Consider the following 10,762-nt stretch of genomic DNA (forward strand, 5'->3'; position numbering starts at 1 on the left):
GGATATTAATGTTCTGTTAGTTTACGAATGGATCACACATGGACAGGATAGTCATCGGTCAGCTGTGAGGTAAGATTAAAGCTCAAGGGTTTTGTTTGGTTTTGTTTTCGATGGACGCGCGCAAAGTGATCGCTGTGCAGGTGAGTTTTTTTAAGGCTCTTTTCGCCTGATTCTGATGATGAATGTGAATGAATAAGCAGTATTTTAGTAAGAATGGGAGGGCTGTATTTTTAAAAGCAAAAGGGGGCTACTGAATGTTACTGACTTTTTATTTAATTGTTTATTTATTTATTTATTTATTTTTTGTTTATTTATTTTTTTAAGTCACGCACTGCTGATGCGCCAGTCCAAGTTGTTAGGAATGAACAAAACAAATAACGGACTAAAATGTAAAGACTGGAAAGTGCATCATAGCGGCTTAAAGATATGAATATCCAGTGAGACATGGTGGGTGGGGTGAGGACAGAGATAAGGATGCAAGTTGCTGTATTAGTAATAATCATATAGCAGATCTCCAAGCTGACAAGACGAAGCTGATTTAAATGATGCCAAAGTTTGTGATAGATACAACAGAGTCGGGTAAGGCTTTCCAGACTGATATGCGTCTGAAACAGAAGAATCATTTGAGCATTTCAAGATGGGACCGTGTGTGTGCAATTTTTAGGTGGTGTTTTCTAGTGCCTGGATAAGATGGATGAAGGAAAAGAATTTCAGGGAATAGGAGAAAATATCATGAAAAATTTATCAATAATAAATTAGGTCATGTCTGAGTAGTCTTCCCTTAACAGAATAATTTTGAAGTCTTAAGTCTCATGATATAATTTAGGTTTTCGAGTCTACAGATTTTCTTATTCCATCTGCGTTGAACTGATTCTAATAGTTGCAAGTCCTTGATGTAGCCTGTGTTCTATAAAGAAGATGCATATTCCAGTAGTGGACAAATATGGCACACACGTAAGAGGACCATAAAGGAAGCCTCTCCATTGATTATAGCTTTAAGGATACCACAAGACAATCCCCCTGCCTTTTTTTACAATATTGGCAGTATGCTTGTGAAATTTAAAAGAAGTGTCAATCAGTACACTTAAAACAGATGCAGAATCCTTAATAGGGATTGGAGAACTGTTTATGTAGTACCAGTGTGTCCTGAGGTATTGGCCTTCTAGTAAAACATAACAATATACATATATCTACATTCATGTTTAAACCCCCATGACTTGGCAACATGTACAACGATATTTACATCAGTTTGACATGTATTAAGCTCATTGCAAATATTACAATTTGAATCATATCTAATGTTGACATATAATTTCAGGTCATCAGCAAAAATCTTGGTTGGGGATTGAATTTTGTGTGTCAAGTAATTTATGTAAAGTAGAAAAGTAGAGGTCCTAGAACAGAGCCCTGAGGAACTCCATTTTCAGCATTCCTGGAAAAAGCTGTGATGATGATTAACTGTAACACTCATCTTACAATTATACAAAAAATCTTTAATCAAAATAAAAGCTTATCCCTGATACCCAATGTATGCAATTTTGAAATAAATGTTTCATGGCAGATGACATCAAAAGCTTTATAGAAATCAAAGAGAATTAAATTTGCAATATATCCCATGCCTTAGCCATTGTATTATTTTATTATATGTTAAAACTAATTGGTCATGGTGGAGCAACCTTGTCTGAAACTAAATTGATCATTAGTATTGATATTGTTCATTTCATTGTAGACATAAACAAATTTAATGATAATATGTTCCATTATCTTTACACAAGTAGATGTTAGTGGGATTTTTTTTTTTTTTATGTAGGAAGGACACTAGCCAAGGGCAACAAAAATCCAATAAAAAAAAAAAAGCCCACTGAAATGCCAGTCCCATAAAGGGGTAAAAACTGTAGTAAAAAATTGCTGAATAAGTGTCTTGAAACCTCCCTCTTGAAGGAATTCAAGTCATAGGAAGGTGGAAATACAGAAGCAGGCAGGGAGTTCCAGAGTTTACCAGAGAAAGGGATGAATGATTGAGAATACTGGTTAACTCTTGCATTAGAGAGGTGGACAGAATAAGGGTGAGAGAAAGAAGAAAGTCTTGTGCAGTGAGGCTGCGGGAGGAGGGGAGGCATGCAGTTAGCAAGATCAGAAGAGCAGTTAGCATGAAAATAGCAGTAGAAGACAGCTAGAGATGCAACATAGCGGTGGTGAGAGATAGGCTGAAGACAGTCAGTAAGAGGAGAAGAGTTGATGAGACGAAAAGCTTAAGTGGATCACAACAGGAATCTTTTTTTATAAATAGAAGTTACTAAGGATTTTTTCAAATTAAATGAAGAGAACCTGAAATATAAGAACAAAAAATTAGTAAAAGAGGATAAGCAAGGATAGAGACACAGGATTTAAGGAAAAGTGGATGTATTCCATCAGGTCTAAGATCTAATTTTCAATCTGTAGAACACCACCTCTAACCTCATCTTCTTTTCCTCACTGAAACTTAGGTGTCTGAGGCAACTGACAGTGGCCCCTTTTCTGTTCTCTCCTACTTTCTCTATCCTCATTTTTTATCCAAAGCTGGATGTTGTGTTTATGTGTGCAATGACTTAACCTGCTCTCGTGCCCACGCTCTTGAATCTTCCGAGATTTCCACCATCTGGCTACGACTACAGAGTCACTCTCAAACTAAATTTATCTGTGCTGTGTACCTCTCACCTAACTCCTCTGACTATAAGAAATTCTTTGACTTCTTGACTTCCAAAGTGGAGCACATTCTGACGCTCTTCCCTTTTGCAGAGATCTCCATTTTTGGAGACTTCAATGTTCACCACCAGCTTTGGCTTTCCTCTCCCTTCACTGACCATCCTGGTGAACTAACCTTCAACTTTGCTATCCTCCACAACCTAAAGCAATTGGTGCAACACCCTACTTGTATTCCTGACCGTCTTGGAGATATGCCCAACATTCTTGACCTTTTCCTGACCTCTAATCCTTCTGCTTATGCTGTCACCCTTTCTTCTCTGTTGGGCTCCTCCAATCACAATCTCATATCTGTATCTTGTCCTATCACTCCAATCCCTCCTCAGGATCCCCCTAAGCAAAGGTGCCTCTGGTGTTTTGCCTCTGCTATTTGGGGGGACCTGAGGAGGTATTTTGCTGATTTTCCTTGGAATAATTACTGCTTCCATGTCAGAGACCCGTCTTTGTGTGCTGAGCGCATAACAGAGGTGATAGTGTCTGGCATGGAGGCTTACATTCCTCACTCTTGTCTCGACCTAAACCTTGCAAACCTTGGTTTAACACAGCTTGTTCTTGTGCTATACATGATAGAGAGGTGGCCCACAAAAGGTACTTAAGCCTTCCATCACCAGAATCTCATGCACTTTATATTTCTGCCTGAAACCATGCCAAGTCTGTTCTCCAACTAGCCAAAAACTCCTTCATTAAGAAAAAGTGTCAAAACCTTTCAAGATCTAACTCCCCTCGTGACTTCTGGCATCTAGTAAAAAATATCTCCAATAACTTTGCTTCTTCTTCCTTCCCTCCTTTATTTCAACCAGATGGCACCACTGCTATCACATCTATTTCTAAAGCTGAACTTTTTGCTCAAACCTTTGCTAAAAACTCTACCTTGGACGATTCTGGGCTTGTTCCTCCCTCTCCTCCACCCTCTAACTACTTCATGCTACCTATTAAAATTCTTTGTAATGATGTTTTCCATGCCCTTGCTGGCCTAAACCTTCGGAAAGCTTATGGACCTGATGGGGTCCCTAATATTGTTCTCCAAAACTGTGCCTCCGTGCTTGCACCTTGCCTAGTCAAACTCTTTCAGCTCTGTCTGTCAACATCTACCTTTCCTTCTTGCTGGAAGTTTGCCTACATTCAGCCTGTTCCTAAAAAGGGTGACCTTTCTAATCCTTCAAACTACCGTCCTATTGCTTTAAAGTTACTTCAAAATACCGTCCTATTGCCTATCTAAAGTTTTTTAATCTATCCTGAACAGGAAGATTCTTAAACATCTATCACTTCACAACCTTCTATCTGATCGCCAGTATGGGTTCCGTCAAGGCCGCTCTACTGGTGAGCTGGCTTTCCTTACTGAGTCTTGGTCATCCTCTTTTAGAGATTTTGGTGAAACTTTTGCTGTTGCCTTGGACATATCAAAAGCTTTTGATAGAGTTTGGCATAAAGCTTTGATTTCCAAACTACCCTCCTACGGCTTCTATCCTTCTCTCTGTAATTTCATCTCAAGTTACCTTTCTGACCGTTCTGTTGCTGCTGTGGTAGATGGTCACTGTTCTTCTAAATCTATTAACAGTGATGTTCCTCATTGTTCTGTCCTGTCACCCACTCTCTTCTTATTATTTATTAATGATCTTCTAAACCAAACTTCTTGTCCTATCCACTCCTATGCTGATGATACCACCCTGCACTTTTCCATGTCTTTTCATAGACATCCAACCCTTCAGGAGGTAAACATTTCACGCAGGGAAGCCACAGAACACTTGACTTCTGATCTTTCTAAAATTTCTGATTGGGGCAGAGCAAACTTGGTATTGCTCAATGCCTCAAAAACTCAATTCCTCCATCTATCAACTCGACACAACCTTTCAGACAACTATCCCCTCTTCTTCAGTGACACTCAACTGTCCCCCTCTTCTACACTGAACATCCTTGGTCTGTCCTTTACTTATAATCTGAACTGGAAACTTCACTTCTCATCTCTAGCTAAAACAGCTTCTATGAAGTTAGGCGTTCTGAGACATCTCCGCCAGTTTTTCTGACCCCCCAAGCTGCTAACTCTGTACAGGGGCCTTATCCATCCATGTATGGAGTATGCTTCACATGTTTGGGGGGTTCAACTCATACTGCTCTTCTAGACAGAGTTGAATCAAAAGCTTTTCTTCTCATCAACTCCTCTCTTCTGACTGACTGTCTTCAGCCTCTCTCTCACCGCTGCAATGTTGCATCTCTAGCTGTCTTCTACGGCTATTTTCATGCTAACTGCTCTTCTGATCTTGCTAACTGCATGCCTCCCCTCCTCCCGCGGCCTCGCTGCACAAGACTTTCTTCTTTCACCCCTATTCTGTCCACCTCTCTAATGCAAGAGTTAACCAGTATTCTCAATCATTCATCCCTTTCTCTGATAAACTCTGGAACTCCATACCTGCTTCTGTATTTCCACCTTCCTATGACTTAAATTACTTCAAGAGGGAGGTTTCAAGACACTTATCCATCAATTTTTGACTACTGCTTTGACCCTTTTATGGGACTGACATTTCAGTGGGCATTTTTTTTTTATTGGATTTTGTTGCCCTTGGCCAGTTTCCCTCCTACATAAAAAAAAAAAAGGTCCCATTGGAGGATGAACCATTAAGTTGGTTGACAGCTGAAGCAACATCATTGATAGTAATGTTTAAGTCAGAGATAATAGCATCAGATACCTGGTGAGGAGAGGGAGAATCAGGAATAACAGAGGTATAAACAGATGCAAAGGATGCAGCCAGCAGTTCTGATATCACTCTAGGATCACGTATCAGTCCTCCAGTGGGGGACATGAGTGAACCAACAGCAGAGGCACCGACCTTCTTTCTTTGGATGTAAGCACGAAATACATTGGAATTGGTAGTGAATAAATCTGCATTAGGGATTTCATAATTGAATTGGGCAGTAGTGGCATAATTTCTGAAATGATAGTTGACTTTATTAAACTAGGTTAAGCCTAAAGATGCCTGGAGAGAATTTCTACCATATTGATGATGTACAAATATATAATTTTTCTGTAAGTCTGATTTTTAAAAAAATTAAATGAAGAGGAGATTTAACTGGCCAAGGTGGATCTGAAGAAGTGGAAATGTCTTTAGATGGGATGTATCTTTCAATGAGTTGATTAACGATGCTTAAAAACTGGAAAATATTTGATCTGCATTTAAATACATAAATTCAAGATCCCAGTCATCATTGTTGAGGTGCCTGCAAATATCATTGTACCTACCATGGTGCTATAGTTTTATTAATGAGGAATTGGAATTGCTATGGGAACCTTGAAAAAGATAAGGAGTTAGTGTTGGACTATGGCCATAGTTTGGGAATGGTGGAAGAACACCAATATCACTAATCTTGTCAATATCTGAAACAAGTATTAAATCAATAATATTGCCAGATGGGTAGTATGTTGGTTCAGCAACTATCTGACAAAACAGTCATAAAACAGTGAATCAGTCAAGGAGAGACCACCACAGACAATCTGACAGCTCCATTTTACAGATGGTAGATGAAAATTGCCCATGAGGACGATCTCTTTGTCTGAGCAAAAATTATACATAAAATTCAATAAATTTTGATTGTCAAGTAAAGTGTAAGATGGAGGTCGGTACACTGAAATTACACATGTATCAAAGTCTGTTAGATGAATAACGAGAGTGTTAGGAATGTTGGTGTTCATTTCCACAAAATTTGTAGAGTTCAAAATTTACATGGCAACATCACATTTAGGGACATTGCCCTCAGCATCTTTCCTAGTAAAGCTATAGTTAGGTAAGGCAACAACAGAAGATACTGAGGGTAGCATCCATGTTTCACTTATGCCTAACACTGTAATGTTGTAATCATACAACAAAGAAAAAATGTAATTACCCATACTGGATAAAGAGTTGACATTTACATGTGCAAAGTGGAGAGAGTGAAAAGAGGTAGTTACTCTGGAGAACTTCCCCGGCCATTTAAAGTGTTGTTTGCCTGTGCATGTGTTGGATTGGCAAAACCCTGAGCTACATTGATACCAGTAATGGTTAGATGGACAGGAGCAGCTTGAGAGTCAGACGAATTATCATTTTGTGGTTGTTGTGTGAGTATTTTGAGGTGTGGCATTTGATGAATGCCTCTAAAGTAGTTCCTGCTGCTGCTGATAAGTTTGGTCCCTGGAAATATAAACATGATCAAGAATTGGATTTTTAAATGACTTCACTGTGCTAAGAAGAGTTTTCGTATCAGGGTCTTCAACATTTCCTCTAAAGATGCTTTTTTGTGGCATCAGTGGTTTTTACAGAAGTCCTCTAACTGTAATGGATTTCTACCTACGTTCACGCTCCCTCATTTCTCTTACGTGATCATGGATGGTTATTCTAGGACCACCACCATTAGGGAGGGGAGAAGAAGCAGAAGCAGATCTGGAGAATGACTGTACTAGAGAACTTATTAATTTTTGAAGAATGTTTTGAATGTGGTACAAACAAACACCATTTTGGACATTGTTTAAATACATTAGTTTGGTCTGGGTTGCCTTGATGGTGGCGATCCTTAATATGACATTGTAGGCAAACATACAAAATACTGTCACCTTCAAGTCTAATAATGTCAGCAATGGCATATTCTGGCAACCCTAAGAACATAGCTGAAGAGATTGACAGGTGAGGAAATGAAGATGGACAGAGAGAAAGAGAGGCCTGATTCACACTAGTCTGTTTTTATGGATTCCATCGCCATTCATTGTCCAACAATGACGTCACAAAAACAGAATCTGTACTGAACGGAGGAGTTGACTACCGTCTCTGTATCCATTGTTTGTCAGCATGGCCGTGCTGACGAGACATGACCTCCAGAAGGAAACTGTACTTCTTGCCAGCTTGTTGCTCACAGCTGACGAAGAGAGGTGAGGGAGGAAGAAGAAAAGAGTTCAGGCACTCCGACAGCTGTTAGAGAGGCCCTTTCATGGCAAGCATAAGATACTTATGGAAATTGAAAAGCAGAGTGACCCAGACTCATTCCATGGGGCTTATAGGATGACCCCAGCCACCTTCAAGGAACTTATGGTGCTAGTCAGCTCCCACATGATGAAGTAAGCCACCAGTTTCTGTGAGAGAGAGAGAGAGAGAGAGAGAGAGAGAGAGAGAGAGAGAGAGAGAGAGAGTACAAATACCTGTTAGTGTTTGACACTTCACATGTCATGCCTCCCATTAAACATAGTGTCAAAGGAACATTAAATATGAAAGAGGAATAACATGGCCATGAGAGGCATTGGTGGGCAGGACAGTCCAAGATGTACATTCTTTATAATTACTCTTCTTTCTTCTAGCCATTTGTACATATTTTTTTCTTTTTTACTTAAAATTACTGAATTACCTATTTATTGTATTCTGATCTCTTCATTTGATTTGATTTTCTTAATACTTTTATCTTCTCTGCTCATCAACTGTCTTAGGCCTTAATATCATATAGAAGATAAAAAATTGTTCAAATTAATGTTTTCATAAAATGAATGTTAGAAAAAATTTTTGCCTGATGGGAAGACACAGACATCTCCAATATGTATTAAATTTCCTCCCTAACCAAGAATGCATCTGACACCCTTGTCAAGAGGCTCGTCAGGAGGAGGAAACGTGTGGAGGTCAAGTATGAGTTGGAGGATGAGGCTGGCACCTCGCCAGCCAGCCAGGAGCAGGAGGCCACAGCAATAGCAGAGGTAAGGACTTGGCTCCCTGCTTGCTGCTCATCATTACATTCAGACAAGTGTTCTGTTGTGCTATATCTCAAAATAGTTCATATTGAAATAAGTAATTTTCCATGAAGTCTTTGCAAGAAAAAAATTGTTTTAGAGCAATGGTGGCAGTGGCAGTGGTGGAGGTGGAGATGGAGATAGCATATGGGAGCCACCCCTTTGGAAGCAGGTCCTGGAGAATCTCCAGACCATGAGGGCTGCAAGGGATGCCCCGGTGGATAGCATGGGAGCCGAGCAATGCATGGATCAAGGGGCCGAGCCAAAGGTAACTAGGGTGTGTTCAGACCATCTTCATATGCAAGCTTTGCCCATCTTCTATCCACAGACTAATGTAACTTTGGAGTCTATTCTTTTATCCCTGAATGTTCTGACTCTCCAAGTTTCTTCCTCCCTCCAAACATTCTCTGTAAATATTCATCTGTCAATCATTTTTATTTTTATTATTACATCACAATGATCACATCTCTCAAACTGTACTATGTCACATTAATTCTTGTATTGATTTCTTGTAAGTTTCATTTTACCACTTTAAAGTAATTTTTTCCCTCGTATAGTTTTCTTTCAGTTTATCTGACTTCATACATTTGCAGTGTGTAGTCCCTCACCAACCCTTAAGGCCTTGTCATGAGAATGGCCTCCCTGAAGCACAACACATTTCACCTTGATGAGGAACAGTTACCCACCATGAACGTTCCGCAGGTGTACCGCTTCCAGGTGCTCATTTCCCTCATGCTGAGCAGCCAGACCAAGGACCAGGTAACCCATGCTGCCATGACCAAGCTGCGCCAGCACGGCCTCACCCCTGACAGCCTCCTGGCCACCCCTGATGCCACCCTGGGAGAACTCATCTACCCTGTGGGCTTCTGGAAGGTGTGTCATGCTGCACTGTTACCATCTGCTTAATTTTAAACAGATCCATTTTCCTGAACCTTATATATACTCCACAGTAATGTTACAAGGAAATTAAGACCTTTCTTCCTTAATTAATGTTGGTCTGTGAATTTTCAGAAAAAGGTTGTTTATATTAAAAAGACTTGTGAGATCTTGAAGAGGGATTATGAGGGAGACATCCCACCCACAGTGAAGGAAATGTGTCAGCTGCCAGGGGTGGGGCCCAAGATGGCTCACCTATGTATGGACATTGGCTGGGGCAAGCTGACTGGCATTGGTAAGTGCAGAGAATGATGAAATAATAATGGACCTGCAATATGTGTGTATCCATAGATACACACGTCCTTTCACTGTATGATACCAAGCAAGATGTGTCGCTAATACATGGTGCATTACTTGTGATGGGGGTGCAGGCGTGGACACTCACGTTCACCGCATCAGCAACAGGCTGGGATGGACGCGGCGCCCAACCAAGACTCCTGAGGAAACCCGCCTGGCCCTGGAAGCCTGGATGCCCAAGGAGCTGTGGAGTGACACCAACCTCCTGATGGTTGGGTTTGGCCAGCAGGTGTGTGTTCCTGTTGGCCCCAAGTGTGGTGAGTGCCTCAACAAGGCTCTGTGTCCCTTTGGCAGAAATGCTCTTCTTGCCTCTCCAAAGAAAGGCTCTCCTAGGAAATCACAGAAGAGAAAAGGACAAGAATAAGTTCAGTATCACATCTTGGCATTCTTATTACGGCAGATGTGCTTCCCAAGATGATGGTCGTGTTTATACTCCTTAAATAAAAGTCATAAAGGTAGCCATGCTCATGAAGTCATCACAAGCAGCTTCATTATATTATATAAAGAGATATTGTACATATATTGCATCCTTTTACAGAATTTACAAGTAGAATTATGATTATTTTTTTGTAATTCTAGAGATGAAAATGTGCTTGTATTACATGGCTTTTAATACAAGAATTTTCCTATTCATGTATTATACATTTTATATTTTTAACATGCACCTTTTTATACCTTTCAGATTTTTTTTGTTTTTTTTTGTGCCCTTTCTTCATCACTTAGCATTCTAAACTGGATCTACATTTAGCAGCTACTAGTGGTAATTAAGAATGATTTTCAAATCTATGATGAATGCCAGTCCTCAAACAGTCTGGTAATGGCACCAGCCAATATCTTCAGTATCATGTTCAACCAAAGGAACTCAGGGATCATAGATATTTGCCAGCAGTGATGTATGATGTCATAGGATGAGTAATGGATACCAAATCTAATGGAGTTTACAGTGAACTTAAATATGTTTGTACTTTTAAAATAAATAAAAATAATTTCAGGATGCATTTTTCTTTTTAGCTTGATCTTGACTTCCCTCATGCAGGAATGTGGTAGTACTGC

At 40.0% G+C, this 10,762-nt stretch overlaps 1 protein-coding gene across 1 annotated transcript; it reads left to right on the forward strand.

The window, feature by feature from the left end:
- The first annotated feature begins 75 nt into the window (after nt 1-75).
- On the forward strand, nt 76-10,703 carry LOC135110244 (endonuclease III-like protein 1). Its single transcript, XM_064022372.1, has 6 exons — nt 76-140; nt 8,315-8,443; nt 8,577-8,744; nt 9,179-9,349; nt 9,488-9,647; nt 9,784-10,703. The coding sequence occupies exons 1-6, from the start codon at nt 111-113 to the stop codon at nt 10,071-10,073; spliced, it is 948 nt and encodes a 315-aa protein (XP_063878442.1). The 5' UTR covers nt 76-110; the 3' UTR covers nt 10,074-10,703.
- The last annotated feature ends 59 nt before the right edge of the window (nt 10,704-10,762 follow it).

The sequence above is a fragment of the Scylla paramamosain genome, chromosome 20 (genome assembly GCF_035594125.1).
Source record: "Scylla paramamosain isolate STU-SP2022 chromosome 20, ASM3559412v1, whole genome shotgun sequence".
NCBI classification, from domain to species: domain Eukaryota; kingdom Metazoa; phylum Arthropoda; class Malacostraca; order Decapoda; family Portunidae; genus Scylla; species Scylla paramamosain.

Bases quoted from the DNA above. Each gene is read 5' to 3' on its own strand.
- LOC135110244 (XM_064022372.1), top strand. From the start codon at position 111: ATGGACGCGCGCAAAGTGATCGCTGTGCAG. The intron at 9,350-9,487 runs GTGTGTCATGCT...GTGAATTTTCAG, and splicing joins ACCCTGTGGGCTTCTGGAAG to AAAAAGGTTGTTTATATTAA. The intron at 9,648-9,783 runs GTAAGTGCAGAG...ATGGGGGTGCAG, and splicing joins GGGCAAGCTGACTGGCATTG to GCGTGGACACTCACGTTCAC.